Source organism: Papilio machaon, chromosome 7 (assembly GCF_912999745.1).
Source record: "Papilio machaon chromosome 7, ilPapMach1.1, whole genome shotgun sequence".
In the NCBI taxonomy this organism is placed as follows: domain Eukaryota; kingdom Metazoa; phylum Arthropoda; class Insecta; order Lepidoptera; family Papilionidae; genus Papilio; species Papilio machaon.
Genome location: NC_059992.1, coordinates 5,700,707 through 5,726,138, shown reverse-complemented (window position 1 = coordinate 5,726,138; position 25,432 = coordinate 5,700,707). Strand labels below are relative to the sequence as shown.

Here is a 25,432-nt window from a genome sequence, read left to right as displayed (position 1 = left end):
ATTTACCAAATTCAACAAGTTATTATTTTAGTTATTACTAGCTGTCGCCCGCGACTCCGTCCGCGCGCAGTTAAAAAAAATGAAAAATAGATGTTGGCCGATTCTCAGACCTACTGAATATGCTCACAAAATTTCATGAGAATCGGTCAAGCCGTTTCGGAGGAGTACGGTGACGAAAACTGTGACACGAGAATTTTATATATTAGATTAAATAATAATAATTATTATTATTCATTCATTCAATTCAAGTAAATATTAGTTCAATTATTTCACGTCGGTAAAGTTTCTAACTTTATACTAAAGCGGTCGTGTGTGCAATACCGTTGACACGTTTGGGCACGTGTTGCCAAATACTATTTAGCAACTTTGGACTTGTTGGAAAGCTGGCCTGTGTTCTTTAAGACATGGTTCATTGCTAAATGTGTCTACTATGTTTGATAAAGATGATTAAGACGAGATAGAAGGAAATGTGACAAAACATAAACTTTGCTTTAATGCAAGCTTTTAAGTTACTAAAGTAAGTATGAAACCTAATTTGTTACTAAAAAGTAAGAAAACTTACTGCACAAATTTGTAAACGCTGTATTAAAAAATTAGGGTAAATAAAAATATCTTAAAAATAAAATATTTATTAGAGTTTCCTAAGAGTAGCGATAATTTTTAATTAATCTCGAAAATCTTGTATACATTGCTATACGAATTTCTCGAAATATCATCGCGCTACGACGAGTCGAGAGAACATTTCGCCGTAAGGCGATCGCCTGTGTTAGCGAAATGTAACTTTTGTTTACAAAAGTATTCCCATTTAGAAACATAAAAAGATCTACTTACAGATTTTAGAAGTCGGATAAAAAGCTTGTTACATATTAACTTATACTACTCTGATAGATGAAAGAAGATAGGCCTCAATTATTGCATTGTTTTTGATGGTTTGAGATCTTTTGAATTGACTCATTGTTAATTTATTTGACTGATTTTACGATCGTTATTGTTCTTTATACCTCAATACAATTTAAGTGAATACGATAAGTAATTAAAAGTTGAAAAGGCCGATAAAAGCCACAAGGATCGATTTTAAGGTTGGATGGTTGTATTCTAAAGAAAATCGATATCCAATACGTTCCAATAATCCATTGATCCGTCAAAAACAAACCGACAACGAAGTAAACACACCATTTACATAATGGTATTCGTGCTTATTCGAGTATAAACTTCGTTGCCATTAAAATGCCTTACAAATATACAAAACTGAAAATAATACTCGGTGTGTATTTTGATAGTCGTAGAAGTGCTACAATTAAAATACAGACTTTTATCGTGTCTTTTTAAAAGCTATTTTTTACGTTCTTGAATATTTGCTATTCAATAATTTCAGTTTAATTTTTTTGTACATATTTACAATTATCCTTTGTCTATACAAAATATACCAGTATTTACAGTAAATCTAGTTTTTATACTTTAAATTTTAACTAAAATTCTCTAAATGTATACTTTGCAACTTGAGATATTAATTAAGTTTATTACTTCATCTTAAATCTGAGAGCCTCTTGTCAACAGAGTTTCACTGTAACAAATTGTTTCCGGACTTATTTAAGATTAGCTTGTGGTTGTTGAATATTATATTCTATAGATTTTCTAGACGAATAATGCTTTAAGTTTACACTGAAATTAAATTGGAAATATTTATTTGAACGTGAAATTAAAGTAAACCCTTTCACACTTTACACACAGAGTTAATGTCATGCCATCAATCAATATAATCAATGTAATTAATGTCATGGTCATAATGTATTCTTAGTTTAGATTTATATCATAAATCTATAAGTATGGTTCCGTTTAACTAATCATTAAATGAATCTGACTATAAAAGTTAGTTTTCAAAAGATAATTAAAGCTGTAATACATAAGATTTACATATTTGAGACATAGTACGCATACTGTAATGTTAAAGAGCAATAAGTATAGGGTATGTTTGTGTAAATAAAATTCTCTCTTGGGTAAGCTGAGAATATTGTAAGACTTCTCTAAAACCCCGGATTTGCGAGAGAGACAAATAACTCTAAGACCCGTAAAATCCGTCCACATGCGAGATGCTATTTTAATTGTGTTTGCCGAGACTTCAGACTGCTCGATATTAAGAAACTTTTAAGGGTATAATTGATTTAATATTTATTCCTTCATTATGTTGTTTAATTTTAATTTAACGAATATAAAAATATGAAATAAAGTTATTATGTATATAAAATTATTGTAAATATTATTAAATTAAAGTTAAAGTTTTCATGGAACACACTTGTGTTGTGTGCAACTTTGCAATTCTCATTACTTAAGCAGTATTAAAAGCACGGGCGAGTTAGCAGGCTCCGCTAAACTTAGTTACATTATTTAGACTATTTTATTGTTAACTTAATTGTTAATTTAACCCAAAATTAGTTTATAAGCTAAGACTTGTCTCGACTCTGAGTTTGAAGTTAGTAACCGCAACTCTATTTAGTATTTTAGCTTAAACTTAATACTATTGCTGTGGCTTTATTTTAGGAACTTAAAACTTAGACTATCCATCTTGCCTAGTAAATATCCACTAATTTTATAGTTATATGACGATGACTGTTAACGTTTGTGTTTAAATGACAATTCTTTAAACACAATCATACTAAATAAAAGCTATAAAAAAGGATAGGAAAGGAATAAGACTATACAAAACATAAATATGTATCTTATCAAGAAGTAGAAGAAAAGACTGGCAAAGGGAATAAAACATTATATTTAACTGAGTATCTATTTTATGAACTTATTGTGAACAATAACTCATTGTTTTGTTCATTTCTTTTTCTCTAAACTGCATAATTTAATTACCGCGCAGTGTAGTGAAATACGAATATTACATTAAATTAAACTATTCATAATATTGTAATAATGCAATTGATAAATAATTACATTTTAAATGTATTATTTACTAGCTGTTGCCCGCGACTCCTTCCTCGCGGAATTAAAAAAAAACTTAATCTATGTTCTTCCAGACTATGGGCTATATCTATGCCAAATTTCATCAAGATCCATAGAGCCATTCTGGAGATACCTTCAAACAAACTTTCGCATTTATAATATAAGTAAGATTATACAACAAAAATTAGTGATAGCTTGAGTTTCATTTCAACTTTTCTGCTCTCATCGAGATAGAAATGTTCTACTCTCGATAAAATAACTTTTTCAGGTTGTTTGCAAATCAAAGCAAGCCATTTGTACATTAATGTGCCTCCAAGCAAGTATTGAGTTGGAACCTTCAACAAGTAGTTCGTAAAGGTAAGCCACTTGGCCTTATTTATGAAAAAGTTGAACAGACGGTCTGGAAAGATATGCGTTTAAATGTTAATTGTATGTAGAGGAAAAATTAAATTAACGAGAATTATTTTCTTCAGAAAATGAAAGGAATGACCGTAATATTTTTAAACAGATGTTACGAAAGTGGAAACTCACCGTTATATGAAAAAATATGTGCTAAAACTATAACGCATGTACAATAAATAAAAACAAAAAAATTAAAGTACAATCTTTTGTTGTTATAATAATTATTTTCAACCTACCTATTGTTTCAAATAATAAAATTCCACAAATTCTATATTACTCTAGGAAATAGAAAATCAAATTCTTTATGTCCGAAAATTTGCCTTTTCATCTCACTTTGTTCTTGGCGATGTGATTTGGACGTGTCCCTCAACGCAGTTGTATGTCGACTAAACTTGCTAACATAATTTCCTAACTTTTCGGTTTCTCGTAAATTATATCAGAGGGATCCAATCTACTTCAATATAATATTTTTATTGATCAGATTTTTATAGATTTATTGATAGATAAAATAAATAATGTATCAGAAAATTCAACCTAGCTTACCTAACCTTACATACATATTATTGGGCTACACTACGGTACTACATATTTTTACTATCTAATTTAAGTTCAAGTGATAACTCTATCTGATCTAAAAGATTTCTCTACAGGTCATTATGTTAAATTAATGTTGTATCGAACAGCCTCTAAAATAAAAATTTACAACTCCTTCGCTTCTTCTCTACTACCTGAGACAAGACCTCGACTGGTTATTACTGTTAAAATGGTATACGTTCTCTTTGGGTCGTCACTACTAAGCTGATTCCCTCAAACTTAAAAAGATCGTCGCTCTATCAAGTAGGTATTTAAGTAAATTATTATATTTTTTTTGCATGAATATGTTTTATACTATTGTAACTCGATATTTTCCTCTTAGCTAACTGATTGTAGAAATAGTCGAGAACATCAGTGGCAATTCAGTGGTTGTTTGTAGCGAGAGTCCTCACGTACTAATGTAACGAGATGTCGCAATTGCCAAGACTTCGTTACTGAGATTGTACAATGGACGATGGAGATTTACTTTGATCGTCGACCAAATGTTATACGTAATTGTGTAGGAGCAATGCACTGACTATCTTATAATTTACAACATTTTGGTTTAGGATCTTGTATTTATTTATTGTAAAATGTGAGGTGCCATTGGATCCAAATTTGAGTAACGCGTAGAGATATGAATTACGTTGAAATTGCTTTAAAGTGAATTTTGATCTGGTCTCCAAATAGATGATTGCTGTTCTAGATAATATTCTTCTCTTTAAAAAACCTTATTAAAATTAATTATAATATAGATTTTAGCAACTTTATCTTTTTTTTTATCTATATTAATTATAATATAGATACGATTTTTTGATAAAAAAAAATTGCCATCATAAAAATTGTAATCATTGCTTGATATTAAAATATCTGTCGTTTGCAAAAGCTCGTTTAATATTACAGTTGAATGATAAAATCATGTGTAGCGGATCAGCGATCGACAAGATTGCAGTGCGAACGTGGCGCGTGACCTGGACACCGCTTGAAGCGTGAACTGATTTTCATCTCATGTCCGCTCTTGCTTGAAACTTACAAACGTGAAATACGTATACGCCATTTTTGTTCGCCATTTCATATTATTCGAATCGACATATGTCAGTTCGGATCGACTGTTCGTTTAATTATTTTCATTTTTGTTTTTCACTTTATTTATTTCCGAGTTTTAAATAACTGATATATCTTAGTAGGTGTCGCCCGCGACTCCGTCCGCGCGGAGATAAAAAAAACGTAATAAGCCTATGTGTTCTTCCAGACTATGTTCCACATCTGTGCCAAATTTCATCAGATCAGAACTGTTGAGTCTTCCCAGAGATACCTTTTAGCAAACATCCATCCATCCATCTAAACGTTCGCATTTATAATATTAGTTAGTTAAGGAAATGAAGTTTTAGTTTTAAAGTCTAAACCATACAAATAGTTATACGCTAACCGTGGGTTTCTGAGACCAAAATCTTCATTTAAAGCATATTGTGATCTCTGTTTAGTCAAAGATAATGACAGGGGTGACGATATGTTTTATACAGAGATATTGGTCTAAGAAACCTACGGTAAGTAAATCACATGTCACATCAATAAGTTCTCAGGACTGTATATGAAATAAAATAAACCTGAGCTTACGGGTTTGCAGTTGGCTCTGGCATTTCCTTGTCTTTTCAATATATGTACCTAAGTTGGTTTCGAAATAGCTATCGAATTGTTTACTGAATTGATGTAACTGACTTTCATAATAGAGTTTTAATTATTCCCTATTTCTAAATAAATCATTTTAACTTGTACACCACCAAAACATTTTATCACGCTCAAATTTTATGACTTTATAAAAGTACCGTTGTTTAACTGTTCTCAGTATTTATTTGTAATCGTATCTTTTAGTTCATTTATTTTTGTACCATTTTCGTATTTCGGAAGTCACAGTGTACGAGTTTATTTCGTTTAAAACTCACAACAAGCGTAGCAATAACAAACGTTGGACGTATAAGTACCTACTTCCCGTCGATTGCAGCTTTTTCAATGTTGCTTTCATATAAAACGCGGACCATATAATGCCATTGTTACACTTTTGAAGAGAACTCATAACAGTAGATTCCGATTTTATTGCAGTCGCGCGACGCAATATGCAACTGTGTAAAAGCGGTAAGGTCTCATCCTCGGATACAATGGTGTCAGCTAAAATGCTTTAAATTGCAGTTATGTACGAAGAGCGCAAGACGTTCTTTGTTGGAAAAAGGTTAATATATAGACTACACTACTAAAACTTTGAATCCTATTTCGACCATAATCTTGTTCCTAATCCTAACATTACATCTATATGTCTAGGTCTGCGTCTACACCAACACCTACGTCGCAAAACTTAGAGCATCACTTTAACCCTTCGAGTGACTAGTGTAAATTTATCGTTTTGCAATTATGTAGGCATATGCCTTGTTTGCATATCACAGTTGTTAATCAGTTCGGATGACTTAAATGTCCACTGCGGCGCATGTTTGAAGTTCTACCCAAGCTTGGCGCTTTTGGTTGCTTAAAATTAATTACGATGCAACTCGTGTTGCGAAATTTATGCACAAGCTACTCGTACGTTTGTAGTAAAATCTAGCCGCAGTAATATGCGTGAATAAATCAAGGCGTGCATTTAATGCTGGTGTGTCGCTTATCTTACTAGATACAACTAAGTCTGCGTGGACTTCAGTTTAAACTGTAAGTTATGCGCGCACTGCAACGGCCAACGTACCGATAAATACTCATGTAATTGCGCGTTTCCTTTTATACACAGACAAATGCACTGCGAACAATTTCACACATCCGCTTCGTAGCGAAATGCCGAATGAAAATTTCACGCTTTACTGTTTTTATGAAACTATAGATTCGCCTTTGTTATTTATATTTAATGTGTTTTACATCTGCTAGCTTTATTTTCCGACTTTTATATAGTAGGTTAAGAGAAATGAACAAGAGCGTTTGGACTGAAAATTGCTCAATCGACAAGGATGCCATAGTACTTCAAATTCTAAAATATAGTAGGGAATCATATGAGCTTATGAAGTAAAGTTCAATATATTAATGGAGCATTATTCAAAGTATCATCGAAGAATTATAACAGAAAATAAATCGTAAAATATAACAGATGATTAGCAAAACTGTTAACAGTTGTTTATTAACAAGATTAAAGGGAATTTATAAAATATTTGTACTTTAAAAACTATATACTGTTTGAAGGAATTGAAGTCATTGCAAAACCTTAACATATCAAGACGAGTCTCAAGTCACTAATTAATTTCATACATTTTTTTGTTTAGTAAATCATATTTTTTTATTAAAGTCTAGACTCAACACGAGAAAAGATTTTTATATTTTTTGTGGTTGTAATTCGGAGAGGCGAGTTAAATGTTTAATTAATAACTTTAGGAGTACGCTCATTATGTCAGAGTATGTAAATAATGCACCGAATAATTGTTTTAAGTGTTGTTAACGCCCGAGCGCCAATTCCACACAAGTACATACATATTAACCATACATACATATGTATTATGTGTTCCTACTGCCAGTATTTACATATATACACGATCAATTTCGGTTAATAGAAAAGTTATATTACGTGAAGTACATATTTAGAGAGTATAAATTCAATAAAATGTGTGATAAACTTACATTTATTTCATTAAGATTTCTAACGATAGTTCTGCTTTCGATGTACACTTGAATTGTTTTATGTATGTTAGTTAAAGAAATTAAAGTGTAAATGTTTATTTGTATGCATTTTTAGTATGAACTATTTTTGTTATAAATCAGAACAGTTTTTAAATAGAAATATATTAAAGCGAATACGGCATTTCGTTTTATTATTTATCCTCTAAGTCTGCTGGTGCATTTTGGCCACTACAGTATATATTAAAAATACGCAGGGGAATTCTCCTTATAAACCCGTGAGTCTTCTATTTGTAGCGTGTATTTTCAATTTCTAAATTTTATTCATGTACATTTTTAAATAAAATTAAGGGTAGCAACAGTGATTTTATTTTCACTTCATATTAATACAATTTTAAAAGTTTAAGATTTATTATTTTCATTTGTTGCCGACAATGATGACAAGACAAAACTAACTACCTGAGAAAATTTTCACAAAGAAAGGACGAGAACACTTCTCCGACCAACTTTATTAATTTCATCGAGCAGCAAAAGTTTAAAACGATACCTTGCAATGCCCGTTAAATTAATTCTTATATTATTATTGATTGTTTAAAGAAAGGATTTTTGAATTCAGATTTTGTAAATGGCATGCAAAATAGGAGTTCTTCACTAATATCGATATACCTTTCTTTGATCCATCCAACCATTGACCGATGAAAGTCAATTATGTATTAGAAAAAAGCTTTTCCTAATTATCATCACTTCGCCGGGCCTAAGCTCTGTTAATCCAGTGGTAACCCGCTAAGTCCTTCAAGCTATTAAGCTATTTTATTAAAGGGAAAAAAAGAAGAAATAAATACAATATACAATAGAGAATTCACAAAATCGATAGTCGTGATGGTTAAATTTCAAATATAGTTAAAGACAGGTCGTGAATGAAGCTTTAACAAAACCCTATTCAGTCGCTCAACAAAGGCGATGACAGGAACGGATTACGATGATAAATGAAATAACTAGTACTCTCTGCGGTTCCACGGCCTAAATCTCTCCCGTTTTCCCATCGATATGGCTCGAAAGTCTTTGCTTTCCGATAACAATGTCTTTACGTCGATTAGCTTAATCTATAAAGTTTGAACGTTATCCGCCATTATACTTATATGTGAAAGTTATCCTTTGCTTAGCTCTATGTGTATACATAAGTCATACAATTTAACTTCTAAGTAAATTGTACTTATAAGTAACAATGTAAGTTTAAAATGATTACGACTAGTTTTAAGATTAATCTAATTATTAATTGGGTTATTAAAATTGTAAGTTTAAAACGAAATATTTGAAAACTACCAACTTCTTATTTTGTTTTTTTAAGTAAAGTGATTTATAAATTGCACCAATAAAACATATTATATAAAACGTTTTATTGGGCTTGTATAAAGTTCCGAACAAACTCATAATAAAAAGCGCGTCAGCGGTGATCAGAGGTTGGTGTCAAACACACCTTTTTATATTTTTCCCATTGCGTTCAATGGATGGGGTGTCGTAAAAACTTACCACTTCATCGAGTGGGTTCCGTAAAATCGTGTTCAGTTCGGTAACATTCGTTGCACTTCGGATCCGCTCGACGCTTTTGGGCGGGCGGAATTTCAGTCGTCTTTCGCCACCGCCAAAGGATGACGTGCCTATAAAACTTTTCCAAGAGAACTAGTTATACATCGTTGTTAACACAGAAATTACCACTAATAAACATTTGACGTGTGTGCTCTGAATTAATAACTTTATGTGAATTAAAAAAAAATATGCACCGAAAAAAGAAAGTGAAGTTCGTGACTTTTAATGTGGTGTAATTGTGAATAAAATTATTGACTTGTATACTGTCGGAATGATGTTGGGGTGGCTTTATAAAAGTATAGCATTCTCTCTGTATAAGGTAAGATTGAATCTTCAAATTGCTCCTCCAAATATTCGGAGGAATTAAATTAAATTCTATATTTAGATGTGATCTTGTTTTCAACCATAACTTTTGAAGTACTTTTGGCGTTTTATATTCATTTTCTTGTACTTATTACATACACAGTTGTCTGCCACTTCGTCACCGTGGATTAAAAAATAAATAAAACGAAATAAAAAATAGCCTAAATTATTGCTGCATAAATCAGCTACCTTTTAGTCCAAGTACCATCCAAATTAGTCCACCCGTTATGGAGATTATCCGGAACAAAAACAGACTTGCGGCCAGGCAGACAAAAATTTTAAAAATTTCTTTTTTTTTGTTATACGCGCAGCAAATACATGATGTTCATGAAATGTGAATTTTAAATTCTATAGACAAGTGAGGAGTTTTTTTTTTCGGTGGGGAAATCTTCAAAAGATACCCTGCCTTCTGGGGGAAAGGCAGGGTTATGTTAGATTTTACTCACTAAAACCCCCTCAGAAGAAGTTAATGTAACATGTAAGTAGTCAATGGAATACCATTTGACTACTTCATGACTTAATTTATGGCTGATGAACATAAATTTAATACAGTTTTCATACATTTGTATATGGAAGTAGGCAAATGGAAATTAACCAAATTTAATTATAACATGTGGCTTGGAGTTTGGCACAAAGGTGGCGCAAAATGCAGAAGTGAGTCCCAACGTGCGTACTATCATTACATTTAGGAAGCGTTGCAAGAAATTTCAAGATGAAATGTGTACAATGTTTACAAATGAAATATGTTGAAATTAGATAAAATCTCATTTCACTCTTTCAAAATTAGGTATTACTGCAGTAGCTATGTTGTTCAATTAATGTTAGTGCTTCTCATTTTTCATATCTTTGTTCTTTCAAACTTGTGTATTGTGTTTTATTTATATTTTTATTATTTTATCATAAATTTAAAAGTGTACTACCAAGTTATGATGTTAATAGTAAAGGGCAATTTCATCTAGTTTAAAAGGATTTTGACATATCAGTTGTTGGTACATAAATCTGAAAAGCTTTCGTTTTTCGTAACGACTCGAAAGCTTTTCAGTTAATTAATCTGGTACAGAACTAGGAACATAGATCCGAAATAACACATCGATAACAAACAAACGAATAGAGCGAACACGACCATTTGTTCACATTCGCACGGACGACATTTCAACGACATCTGTGAAGCCCATTTAAATGTCGCCCACCTCTGTGCTTTGTGTCAAAGTCGCAGCCTAGCGGAAGTATAAAAATAATATGATATATTTTTATTTATAACTATACAATATTTTCATAACTGACTAACTTTCACCCGCAGTATATCCATCGATCTTCATCAACATTATCAGCCTGCGTGTTAACCCCACGGAGGGATAGAGTGTATACTACTTACTTACAACTCTATCAGCCATCATATCTCAATTCACTCGATTCGGATATGTGTAATCCTCTTTCATACAATCCATCCATACTTACTTCGGTCATCCTCTACCTTTGTACGCGATAAATACGCTATGAGAATATAAAAAATATAGACTGTCTTATTTTGTTGTTTTTCTATGACCACCTATCAGTGGCAATTAAGTTTGAAAAGCGTTGTAACTTATTAATAATTCAAACATTATATTTTTGCAATCTATTTTGCCCATTAATGTATTGAAATATAATATAAATGGTATGGAATAAAAAAATAGCATGAAAATAAATTACATTTACAGAAAGTATTAAAAATAACGACGAGCTTCAACAGTTATTTAACGATTAAAATACAATATCTGTCTGGCAGTTTATTCAGTGGGAGCTTAGTTCGGATTTATGTTCTTTAATGAATTTCAGATGGAATGTATTGATTGTTGTGAGTTCTATATTAAATAGGCTTGTTATGATTTACTTACCTTCTCGATTTGATAATATTCGGTGCGTTAATATTTTTATAACGTCCATAAAATAGTTCGTATTATTTGTGTAGATTTTGTTTCACGTAAACAATATAATAAGTCACGTGAATAAAAAAGGTTCTGCTTTGAAATTTAATTTTGATAATCACATTGAGAATGCCAGAATTAACTGAAAATTGATGAATACGTACGAAGACTAATATTTTCTTGCTTACTTAGGTAACTATTGATACATAATCACCTCTAACTCATCCACATATCATAGATTATTAAGCAATCCCAAAAGTTATGAACACCAAGACGCTCCGTCAGTGATTTAATTAATAATGAATTTAAAATTTACTCTATTCCGTGTCTATTTTGTGTGATTAAAAACTTAAGCTACTATAAAACTGACAAAGCGTTTGCAAGTAAACTGAGATATAATTAAATACAGAAATTTGAACATTATTTTCTTGGAGCTGGTTATTTGGAGGTTTCTTGCAAGAGATGTCTAGCGGCGGGCGCAGTGTGATTCATTATGACTAATTAGGGGAGACTTGTGACTTTGCTATTCATTTTAACTTGGAAAGCATTACCGTTTCGTTTCTTTGTAGTTTGACTGTGACAAATTAACATCGTGTTTTTAATGGCGTTATTTTTAAGCACACCAAAAGTGTTAGTATTCTTAATGACAAAAAAAAAAATAATTGGATTGTTTTTACTATTAAAATATTTTTAACAAGAGGTTTCGTAACCATTAAAAACGTTCGTATTTATGTTCGTACAATTTTAAATGGTAATTATAATTTGTTATGTATGACTATTTAAATGTTTGACAGTTATATTTACGTTTTTACGAGCCACGAGCGTAAAGTAACGTTTTTTATTCATGGCTATTCCATCAACATATTTTTTATTCTAAGTGACTATTATTATAAGAATAACGTCAGAGCTTTAAATAAACAACCAAATTCAAAATGAATTTAAGTATATTATTCGGTTTAATTTTTAAGCCTTCACAACTACTTATAATGCAAAATAATAAATAAATAAATGTCAATATCAACTAATAATGAGATCGTTAAAGACAATTAATTCAATTGAAATCCTGCTGGTTCTTATTAGCAATTTTTTTTATTCGACTATATCATCCCACAATGTTTGGTTTGTATTGTACAAACATTTGGTAAGTATAGCAGTAATTAATTTTCACTACCTAAATGAAAGCTTATTTTTTTGAATATATTTAACATAAAACTAGACAACAATTACTCGTGAATTTAACAAATTTGTCGTTGATGCTGAATTATTGATGATAATATTCGTGATCGCGGAGAGATTACGCTCGCTCGTTCAATACCTCTATTATCCCAAACCATTCGTCATTATTTACTCTGACCCTTCGGGACCAGTTTTATATGTGGCATAAATTTCATGTTCTGATTTCTTTCTGATTGTTCACAATCGTCCCTTGATATTTTCTTATTGGAATCAAAGATACATCTTTGATATAAAAGAATCAAAGTCGTTTTTCTTTTATTAAACATGAACTGTATTGACTCTCTTAAGTTCTTTTAAAAACATTTTTTACTTTCTTCATTAATGAACATTTTTTTGTTACATAAGGTGAAATATCAAAGCGACGGCTCATATTAAAATATCAAATGTGGACAAATGTCTACGATCTCAAATAAACCAACTTGAACTAAAAGTTTATCTAGTTTAAAGACGTAGGAATTTATATAACATAATTTTAAGGAACCTATATCCTATAACGGAATATACCTAATATGCCGTTATAGGATAGTTGGTCAGTTCGTAAGCCACTAAATGGATTAGTTCGGAAAGCCCGTCTTAGTGAGCACGCGCGTCACCAGCTAGTCATTCCTTCACTTAATCTACTAGTTGCCAACCGAATGCTTGGCTGTTATATTGTGTTTTCTAGGTTCAATTTCCATTGGAGCAAAAAATTAAAAAAAAAAAATTAGTATCATTAAAAGCATTAAATGTGGAGAAGACACATTTTGTTGTAGGTACCTGATTACGTGATGAATGGATGGATTTAAGCGCACGTGAAAGTATTATTCTGATTAAGTTCTCACATAAAAATCGTAACGTGAACAATCTCTCCAAACTTAGGCCATAGATTCGGCTTTCACTGTGTTAGAAGTACGTGACTCTAAGAACTCGGCGAATAACTCATTCCCTTTGAGAAGTATTCACATTTAGATAATCCTGTGAGAAATTATAGGATACAGATAGTACTGGGAGCAATAAAGGCGGGAAAATATATAGAAAAAAAAAATATATACTGTTCACGAGCAAAGTGGTTTAATGACATCAGTTAACACGTAAATATGTTTTTTTTAAGAAAAATAAACGTTAAAAAATATGGACTAAACTAAATTGCTTATTAAACACACCCTAATTACTCGTCAGCAATACATTCATATGTTAGCACAGAATATTTTAAAAGGTGGCTGACAAGTTACAAGGTTGTTCCCTACGGTCACCTCAGGAAGAGTATGGCTAAAGGGTCGCTTTAAGTATTTAGATCATCGGACCTACACTACACAGTGTGGTCGGGAAAAATTATCTACGTTTGTATACTGCCCGACTATACCTGAATGGAAAAATATCAGTAAAATAAAGGATGTTAATTTATTTGCCGTTGGTCGGCATTTAGCAATAATATTTTACTGTATTAAAAGTTGAATTTAACTTTCTAGTAATTTTGCTTTGAATTTTAAATTTTCAAAGATTCGCTTTATACTGAACATAAAATATTTTACAGACAACTGACATCTTAACGTTTATAATAAAGCAAGTTTACTATGATAATTTTGTTGACATTTCTCCAAAATGGGTAGGAAAAAACGTCTGCAACTGTAAATTTTTTGTGCCAATTATTTTAACTACTGACTACTTTATTATTCATTGAAAACAAACAAATAATAAATTAGAAATTACTGATTACACATGATTACCCTCAACACATTTTAACTTGCTGTTAAAATTGCGTGTATGTACACTTATTTCGTAGAAAATCATCCATAGAGCTGTGTGTTTGACACTGAGATTATCAAACATATCACGTATGCATATCATAGCCCGTTCTAAAGTACTACAACCAAACATTAAACATACCTAGTTAACAAAAGCTAACGTTGATATGCTGTAATGTTGAACGGTTACTATCTGTTTAATTAATGTAAGGTTCTGTAGGTAATCTTACTAATATTATAAATGCGCAAGTTTGGATGGACGGATGTTTGTTAGAAGGTTCTCCAGAGCGGCTCAACAGATCTCGATGAAATTTGGCATTGATGTAGAACATAGTTTTGAAGAAAACATAGGCAACTGTTAACTACTAAGTCCCGGCGACAACTCGTCTAATCATAAAGATTGTAAATTATTAGGCAAAATCATTACATTGAATACTGAATTTGCTTGGTTAAAACGGAAAGCGATATATTCATCACTTTTTAAGCATTTTATTTGGGATACTATAAGAATTTAATTTTACTTCAGTATTTTTATGCTATAATTTAAAGATACTTGATGAAAGATGCCTTTTGATGAGTTTGAAAGAAAGTAAAACATAGTTCTTTTCTTTTTCTAAGAAAGATTTAATATCTTTATTTGACAAATTATACTGTTTCTTCAATCACAGTTAACACTGGTAGATCCCGCAACAATATTTGTTGGTTGCACGAATGGGCCGGATCGAACGGTGCAATACCACGACCACACAGAAGATAGGCGATAAGTGAAGGCAGTTCTGTGTTTTGAGTTGACAATAGGAGGAGAAAAGTCCTCTTTCTGTGCGTCCCCATCTCTGTTGATTAAAGGTGGGCAACGTGTCTGCAATTATAGATGTCAATGGACATGGATCGCTTCGCTATATCGGCGAATTCAGGTTGCTGCTTGCACGTTTGCTACCTTATAATATAAAAAACAATTTTTTTCTCATACATAGAAGTATTACTATGCATGTTGTTGTAAGTGTTTTTCAATTAAACCAACTGTAAATACTTTTTACCCTTTTATTTATTGAGTGGGGAATTAAAAGCGGTCGTCGCACCTGTGTGTGAATCATTTCTCGATATGCAAGCCGCCGACAATATTTAAAAAAAATACCCGAACGTATACAAATGGGTTTTCAATACAAAACGTTTTCGTTCACATCAATATAAATTAATGGCTTAGTTTTAGTTATCTGCATGTAATGAGATTAAAAAAGTATATAAGTAAATATTATTTTAGTTAGTAATTAATTTAATTAGTAATTATGTATGTAAATTTTTAAACACGAAATACATAATATATATATATATATATATATATATATATATATATATATATATATATATATATATATATATATATATATATATACATATATACATATAGTTTATTATACAAACATATTAGCTCCATAAAAAGCATTTAATATGCAGGTTCAGTAAATAAAAATTTGTTTTTTGTCGTACTCAGAGTCAAAGTCCACTAAAAGAGTACCATAGTTTAGTGTAGTATTGTCGCTTAGTGTAAATATGAGAGTATGTACTATTTTATAGCGAATAAACGAGTGCTTGAACAGATATCTGATGGTAAGCGGTGATGTAGTCGAAGGATGGTACGCACTTAGGGACTCTTTAAATAATAAGTAGAAGACTAGGTACAACACTGTGTCTGAATAATCGTCTCCTTTTAACATTTTTGCTTGTTTAAATAAGCAAAAACAATAACCGTTTACACCTCTTTGCAAGTTCCTTTAATATTAAAATGTTAGACGGCATCATGTGGTACTTTGCGAAATTGTGAATAATTTTCTAAAAGCCAGAAGGACACACCTGCTGCCTTGCTAACATCTTAAAGCTTGCGTATTTGCTTTTTCCTTGATCTTTCAGTTAAATACATAAGTTAAGTTAAATAAATAACAAAATGTGACAAATTTAAGACTTTAATTTGGAAGCGAAATCTGTAACATTATCAAACCGAAATGATAAAAGTAATAAATTTTTCGCATGTAATTTTTCAGTGAAAAATTGATCCAGAGTGGTTAAAGTTTACGCCTATGTTAGTCATGTTGGCATACCGCTGTGTTTTTATTAAAACTAACGTAATTCCGTCGCGGCACATTCAGTGTTAGATACAATATTTAAACAACGTCGAAGTATCGGTTATGAATATTTCATTTTTCAATCCAACAGCCAGACGTATCTTGTGACACGGGTAGCACGGGTAGCGGCACACCGGGAAAATGTAGGTCAGAATAATAACTTAGTTTAACTAGATGTCAGGCTTGGAACACTGCATAATCTAACTCGCATTTGTACGTAACAGTTGTATTTCGTGAGCAATACAAACATTAATCTATATATACATATAACATAAAACGGAGTGTCTGTATATCGAAAAAAATCGTATTTCGCACATACGATGTATGATGTTGCTGATAACGAAAAATCAATTTTTAATATTTTCTTGTCTGTCTGTCCGCAAGTCCGCGTTTGTTCTGGGTAATCTACGAAACGGTTGGTCCGATTTTGACGGCAAGGTAGCTTATGAAGGCATTATTTAGGCTACTTTCTTTTAATACATGTATAAAATAAAGTTTGGGAATATAATGAGTAATAATGTTGGTCATTGTCAGTTGCAAGATTATAAAGGTTCATAATAAGATTCCCTAGGATTAAAAAATAAATCAATCCTATAGTTAGTCCAATTTTTTATAATAATAGACGTATTAACAATAAAAAGCAATCAAAATGTAATAAACCTAAGATATTTTCATGCGTATTATATTGTTATAATATTTTTATCATAAGCTTCACCCTATCTATGAATGTATCTTAGAAATAAGATAAGATGTATCTAAATATGTTTACGAGTAAATGGTATCTCAACAAATCTGGGAATTGAATCAATTTCAACATTTACGTTTAAATCAAACGGCGACATAAGCGTCAGATGGAAAACGAAATTCGACGAAAAGATTACGCAAAAATAAGATTAAGAAATTCAGTATTTCTTATTCATTTTGAATTTTATTGCGTTGCTTACGCTTGTACGTTTTGATTAACGAACGTGTAGATTTTCTTTATAAATGTAATTCTGAATTATTCGTATTATGTATTACCATGATATAAGACTTACCATTTTAATATCCCACATGCATCTGTTTTCTTTTTTTGTACAATTATAACCTTCCTTTTGAATTTGTTCAGCGATTGTTTCTGAAATGAGTTGAATCATGCATACAGGGTGTTTTCTTTACCGTACAGAGCTGTAGCTATATGTAAATTAAATCAGGAAAATTGTAGTCAATTAACTTCGAATTTTTAAAATTTCTTTCAGGCGTAGAGATGAAAGGTAGCTTTGGTTATTTTCCTAACAAATTTATAATGTATATAAGTCACGAGTTTATTTTACAAGTCGAGGTAATTTGGTGAATGTTTTCGTTGGGTACGTTTGTAGATTACGGTGAGCTGGGTCGTGTGATTAGGAACATATTGAAATGCTAATCACATTGGCCTTTTTCTTTTGATTTTATGGTTTTGTTTAAATAAAACTAGTAGAATTTCTAAAGATTTATTGATCAAAGTGTTTTTTGAGTAAATATAACTTTAATTAACACAACATAGGGACATAAACAATAAACATGTTATATTTTTTTTTATTTTAGATGTCCTTAAGAAATATTATATAAACACCTTAAAAAAAAATCATATGATCTATGCTAGGATCGAGACAAATGGAATCTTCGCCTTATTATCTGGGTTAGGTTAGATTGGGAAAGTGTATAAATCTGTATTTTATTTTCATTGGCCTTCATGGCCTTAAAAATCTTATTTTGAATATTTTTTTCAAAAACTCTTTACTTTTATTTTTCTGTTATAATTATTTATAGTTACATTGTTATATTTTAATATCGTGCTGGATTTCATATTGCGTGCGATTATGAATAATGTTTGCTGAAAATCATCATTGTGTTAAGTCACGCAATATATACTCTAAGCTTCTTTTGCTACTATATTGATTAATGTGTTTAATGTTCTTTGATTTTAATCTGATATTGAGAAATCTCGGAAGGTTAAGTTAACTATGTCTTTTATAACATACATCTATAATTGTGATTGTTTTCACTGTATTAATATTTTGCCTTTAACTATTAGAAACCTAAAACCCAAACTACCAAATTATGGGACAAAGGCTATTTGCATTCGATTCCAATACACCAAAGACAAAGCGAAACAACATAGTAAACTGGAGAAGGTCTATCGGAAACTAAAATCCAATCTATCCGATTGATGATGATGCAAATACTGCTTCCCAATTGTGACTTTTTTTAAAGAACCCTTAATTCGGAATTTTTGTTACAATTGACTTAGATATTTTAGATTAACAAGGTTTGTTAATCTAAAATATCTAAGTCAATTTTCTATATCATCAGTTTCACACAATCTTGTGTCTTTAATATCGCAATATAGCAAAAAAAAAAACATTTTGCAAACAAAATGTTTTTTTGCTTCAAAATTCACTTTATAAATGCAAATAAAAAAAATGTGAAATTTCCACATTTTTTTTCTTATCTTTTTGCTGACAAACAAATTGTTTTCAACGTGAAAAATATTATTTGGATTCGCTTAAATGTGAACGCTGTTATTGAAAAGAGGCGACGGGATGATAAAATGTTTTCGTTATTTTTGTTTTTAACTTTGCGAGTTTTATTGTTGTCCGAGCCTTACAGATTTTCAGTTGGATATTTATTAAAAAGTACCAGGAGACAAAAATAAGTTGTTATTTGATACTTGGAAAATAAGCTTGAATTTTTCCTTTAACAAATTTTAATATGCTTTATAACTAAAATTACCACAACTTTACACGAAATAAAATATAAAGGTTATTTTAAAAATAAATTAATATTTTGAATATTTTGTAAAATTAATGTTAATAGTATTATTTAAGAATGTGCGGTTATTGTCCTTTAAGATAACATTGATTAAAAATACTAATTTAATGAATACCCTAGTACATTACAGTACATACCCTACATAGAGGAAATGATCCTGAATAATTTTTACATTCAAATGACTACGCGCGATGTTGGCGTCACGCAATAGCGTGATACAAAAGGGGTGCCCTATAATTACACGGCGAATGACCCATGTTTTCATACCAACACGCAAATGCTGTCTTAATAAAAAAGTATCCTAACACGGAGAGACGAACTTATTTTATTAAGTTGGAGATTTATGAAGTGTTCGCGGTTCTCTAGACTTATTATTACTTTGTATCAAATGGTCACGAAAACTTATTTTATGGGGATGGGGATACAAAAATCTTTATAAAATAAAAGTTGCATGAAAAAGTAGTATACCGACAGCATTTGTGACATTCTTTATGTATAGAGTTATTTAAAAACATAATTTTTCAATAAAGCATAGAAAAATCAGAGTTAAATTACCAGAAATCCATAAGTACGGTGGATCGTCTATGATTATATCGTTTAAAATTTAGACCAATCAATAATTTTGAACGATACGATAGTAGCATCGTTTCTTGTTTTATTTGTGTTATTGTGTGTTGTGTATCATATGTTTTTTACAGAGACCATTTTTAGCAATTTAGACCTTATAACGAATTCTTTTTACGCAAATTACTATTCAAATTCACAATCAGCTGACTGTAGAAACGTGTTATCGTTTAAAATACTTTTGCCTTTGAAATTTGTAGTAATGACTTAATGAAATTTAACGAGCTTACTTTCTTTGCAGTTAATGCGGCCTGCATCTACAAAAACGTCGACGAATATAAAAATTTAAGGTTCGTATTTAACCAATTCAGCAAAATTACTTGTTAACGATTTAAAAAGACTGTTTAATTCATTGCAAGCACAGTATTTCAGTCTCCAGTTAGTCTTTTATCATATATTCATAGTGACTGATGAGTCTGTGTTGGCAGGAGGACAAATATTGGAAAGCGTAAAGTAAATAAAATATCTTGATAAGAAATTGAAACGACCAAAAGACGTCGATTACGTCATAATAGTACTAACAGGCTAAAGTTTTTTTTATTCAACAGGAGCATCGCAGCACAGGGTATGACGCTTACTAACAAAGAGGAAAGGAGCGGCGCAGGGTGAACTGGCGCGTGTTATGTTGGTGTTGTTGATGCTCGTGTCGGCGGCGGCCATCAGCGCAGAGTGTCCTCGCCACTGTGAGTGCAAATGGCGCAGTGGGAAGGAATCAGCTCTATGTGCCCGAGCGGGTCTCACCGCCGTCCCTCCCCGGCTCGACCCAACGACCCAACTGCTCGATCTCTCCGAGAACCGCCTACCAACTCTCCGAGATGATGCTTTTGCATCAGCCGGCCTACTAAATCTACAACGCCTATATTTACCAGCCTGCAACGTACGAATGATTCGACAGTACGCTTTTCGTGCTCTTGTGAATTTAGTCGAGCTGGACCTTTCGCGGAACCGGCTAGACACTGTGCCGTCACATACTTTTGGTTCTATACCTGAACTGCGGGAGTTAAGGCTGAATGGAAATCCAATTACAAAGATTAAGGATGATGCGTTTGCTGCTCTACCCCATCTTGTAAGATTAACTCTTAGTGGATGTAAAATATCGGAAATAGAGCCTCGGGGATTTATTGGACTAGAGGCATCTTTAGAATATCTTGAACTAAGTAAAAATAAATTACAAGTTCTTCATGTCGCCGTTCTGGCGCCGTTGCGATCTCTGAAAGGCTTAGAGTTAGCGAGCAATCCATGGGAATGTACTTGCGCTTTGAGGCCAATGCGCGATTGGATGATCAGAAGGAACGTACCAGCAACGGTCGTACCAGAATGCGCTCTGCCACCTCGATTAATGTCACAGTCATGGGATCGCCTCGACCTGGAGGATTTCGCATGTATACCAGAAGTCAGCAGTGCTTCAACCATTTTTAAAGGCACTGAAGGAGAACAGGTGACTTTAGTTTGTCGGGTAACAGGTGTACCAGCACCAAGAGTTCGTTGGATTCGAGCTGGTCGTTTACTTGCTAATACTAGTTCTACAAATGTCAATTCTGGTAGAGCTTTTATACTACGTAGTGAAGGACAGACAAGTAATTTAACTATCAGGTCAGCAGATATGCAAGATGCTGGTTTTTACATGTGTAGTGCCGAAAATCGAGCCGGTAAAGCAGAAGTGACTCTAAATTTAACCGTAGAGAAAAAATCTCAGACTAAAGGTTTCGGAGGACGTGCGTTAATGGCAGGAATGGCTGTGTCAGCAGTGGTAGTGTTAAGTTCTTGTTTAATAGGATTATGTGCGTATGAAACTAGAAAGAAAAGACAATTGGATAGGTGGAATGAACAAATTGTGACTCCTAATCATCATGATAATAATTACGAAAAGATTGAAGCTAGTTACAAAAGTGTGTCTGAGATACCCCGTATTGTGTCTTCTGAAAACGGCAATCGTAAAAGAGGAGATTACAGAAATGTTCCCTCACACGACCCGGAAGAGGAGTTCGAGTCGTATGGTCAAGTAATACGGGAGGACCGAGATGCATCTCATACGCCACCGGAGACTAACTGGCGACGGAATAAGTTTGAGCCATCAAGGAGAAACGGAGATACAGAACCAGATTTGCACATACCTCGTGTCAGCAATTATAACATAAGGTATAATTTTGTTTTTATTTCCTTATAGTGTTAGTGTTAAGTAACGAGTATAATGACAGTATTATTTTTAGCTTAAATACTAATATCTATTATCGATAGTAAAATATTTATAAAATTGTTTGGTACTGAATTTTAAATTAAGTGAAAAATTATTTGATCCTATAAATATCTTTTAATTTCTGTTTTTCTAATGATGAGGGAAAATGTTGCCTGTTAATCCGCTGTCAACAATAACTTGTTTTTAGGCTAATTCTGCAGAAAACAGAAATGTTTTTTTTTATACGTAAATTTATGGCTATCAGTAATGTTTATGACATTATGTTATTTTGTTTAGTCATTAACTCTTTTAATGATTACCTTATTGATTATTTATATGTCGTAATTATTATAAAAACTAGCTGTCGCCTGCGACTCCGTCCGCGCGGAATAAAATAAAAAACTTAATTAGTAGCCTATGTGTTCTTCCAGACTATGTTCTACATTCTGGAGATATCTTCAATACAATCTCCATCATACCCATTCGCATTTATAATATTAGTTTATAACATTAGCATGATTAGATTAAAAAAAAAATATTAATTCATCGAAAGTATTAATAATAAGTAAAATATTTATTATGAACTTATGTGGATGAGTAACCGCTGATTTCTGAGACAAAATTGTCATATGATCTCTGTTATTCGAGTTTTGTCAAAGATGATGCCAGCGATGACGATATGTTTTATACAGAGTTTGTGGAAACCAACAATAAGTCGGATTTCTCTTATAAATGTACTTTGTTAAGTGATACAAATATACATAATTTTGGTTTGCTTTCAATTATAAAGTATATTTTATACTTTCGGCTAAATAAAATAAGTGTAATTTCATTGTTTTCAGAACTGATACCACCGACTCGATGCCGAGCTCCAATTCGACGGGAGTGCTGAGCGGTCACGTAGAAATTTTATCCGATAGCAATCGTTTCAATAACAACCCTCGCTCTTGTACCCGGCCACGAGCACGCGATCGCTTAGACAACGACCTCTCTGGAAGCGACAGCGAGAAAAATTATCCAGATCTTATAGAAATGAGCGCTCTCGGTACTACCAGCTACCTACGCAATGAAATAAAACATGACTCCTACTACTTTTATACGATACCTCGAAGAAAAGACGGAGATAGTCGAAGTCCTCTTTTAAGTAGTCGAAGAAACAGCTCCGGGGGAGATTCTATTAACCTTAACGATAGGAACTATGATAAATCTAGGCAGAGAGCTGCCAGTCGTCGCTCTAGTAGTTTTTTAGATCTATCGGTGGGCGGTAGTCGCATGCGTCGTAACCCAAGTCTGCCGGCGTCCCCTTCTAGAGAACAGTCTAGCCTTCCGTCCGCCACTCCGCTTTTAGACCTATCGGGGCTCCGAGATTATTCGCGTGCTGGTCAACGGTTGGAGGACTTTGACTTTCGAGCATCGCAGCTGGAGAAATTTCTCGAAGAGTACAGATGTTTAAGGGAACAACTTTCCAAGATGAAAGAGACGAGAGAAAATTTGCAAAGAACGAGAGCGGCAGAAAATGAAGAGCTAAGAACAGTTTTAAGAGGGAAACCTAGTATAGCTGTAACGGAGACGTCTTCATCAGTGGCGCTGGCCGACGCCGCCTCACCGCTGGCCCTGAGCCCGCCCGAGTACAAGCCGCAGCAGCCGCGGCCGGACTGGTTGACCAGCCTCCTATATCGTAATTAGGTTAATATAATAAATTGTAAATACTCTTATTTGAACTGAACATATTAATATAAGCAATTAAATTGTTTGTAAGCGAAGTGATATATGTAGTGTCATTCTTTAAAAGTTGAAATAAATTTGAAATCAAACAGTTTTATATCTTTATTATTTTAATAACCATTTCAACTACAGATTAAAAAGCTATCACACTTAAAATTACCAAATGTGACAGAGTATGTTCACATCATTCCTTACACTCTTAATAAAGATTCTACAATAAAAAGTCAACTTCATTCAGTCACTTTATTATTTACAAACAGTTAATTTTGTCTTCATAAAATTAGTACACATATATCTTGCAATGCCATGTTGAGTAGAAGGCGGGGTTATATGTAGTGCATTAATCAGCAGAGTATTATCATTACGTTTTACGTTTACATTATTTTGAGAAGCCGCTTATTATATCTAATGGAGCTATTATTTTATGTCAACTTCAAAATGTCCCTGTATTTATTCATGTCATAGATATATATCGTCCCTTAGCTTACAACACCGCTCCATTCGAAAATTGACGGTTGACTTTAATGCTATTAGATGGAGCTGCTCATTAAGCATCTAACCATTGTTCACATGATAATTGAAAGGTAAAGATATAATGAAAAAGTTAAAATAGAGTAAATCGACAAAAACTAAGAAATAATTATTTCTTAACCGCTCTTAAAAATCCACCGATTTTTTTTTAAATTGCCAGTTTTTTTCGTCTCCTGTAAAATTGATAAAAATGACTGACGGTGTTGTTTGCTAAGGGACGATATGCTCCTGTTTTAAAATTGAAATATTTTAGAATATTAATGTAAAAAGACACAAAGATAAAGAAAAAGACAAACATATATCAATACTACAAGTATACCAATGCAGTGAAGGAGGTAACCATATAAAAATAGTCAGCCGTTTGCAGCAGATATCAGAAAAAATAAGTAGGTAAGTATGTATTTATAAGTTCAGTCTGGTAAAGTTAAAATAAAAAACATTTAATATTAAAAATATACATTTGGATTATTAATTATTTTAACTTACAATTATATAAATTAAGCGGCAAAATAGTTGTTTTTTTAATCAGGCTATCATAGTTGTGTTTTACTTTCAATAAATCCAACTACCAAATATTTTTTAAACAAATTTCTTTGTTCCTGTAGCTATATGATACGCTTACGCTACTATAGTATAATATATCACTCATGCTATATGGAAGTTGTCAAACTGCTTTTTCATGGGAGCCATGTTCTAAACTGTACGAAGCGTGCGCGCGTTTACGTCAACTTTTGTCGTTAGAATTGATTGATTATGACAAGAATTTGGGAAAGTTGATGTACTGCTGATAAATATTTGTCTTGGGGGAAACGTTTTACGAAAATGGCAAGTTTTATTGCTCTATACATTGTTTACAATAAAGATTAAGCAAACTTTACTACATTATTTTACAACGATTCTTGCAATAATTCGTTTTTTTTCGCACTTTTAATAAAAGTTCAGAAACAATTGCCTAAGTTACTGTCAAAGATTTTAACAATTTTGTATTAACTATGAATACTTAATAACCAAAATTTATTCATCAAAAACAATAAAGATCAAAAAATTGTACCATCATTTATGTATTGTTCTTAAGTAATATTA

The 25,432-nt window shown here is 32.1% G+C and overlaps 1 protein-coding gene across 1 annotated transcript; it reads left to right on the top strand.

Annotated features, from left to right (window-relative positions):
• Nucleotides 1-9,224: 9,224 nt before the first annotated feature.
• Nucleotides 9,225-23,827, top strand: LOC106714866. Its single transcript, XM_014507985.2, has 4 exons — nucleotides 9,225-9,469; nucleotides 20,159-20,207; nucleotides 20,466-22,056; nucleotides 22,936-23,827. Exons 3-4 carry the CDS (start codon nucleotides 20,540-20,542, stop codon nucleotides 23,777-23,779), a joined length of 2,361 nt encoding a protein of 786 aa, XP_014363471.2. The 5' UTR covers nucleotides 9,225-9,469; nucleotides 20,159-20,207; nucleotides 20,466-20,539; the 3' UTR covers nucleotides 23,780-23,827.
• Nucleotides 23,828-25,432: the final 1,605 nt, after the last annotated feature.

What these genes read in the sequence shown, in the direction of transcription:
- LOC106714866 (XM_014507985.2), top strand. Translation starts at nt 20,540, where the DNA reads ATGTTGGTGTTGTTGATGCTCGTGTCGGCGGCGGCCATCAGCGCAGAG. An exon ending in GTCAGCAATTATAACATAAG is followed by an intron (nt 22,057 to 22,935) that starts GTATAATTTTGT and finishes CATTGTTTTCAG; the next exon opens with AACTGATACCACCGACTCGA.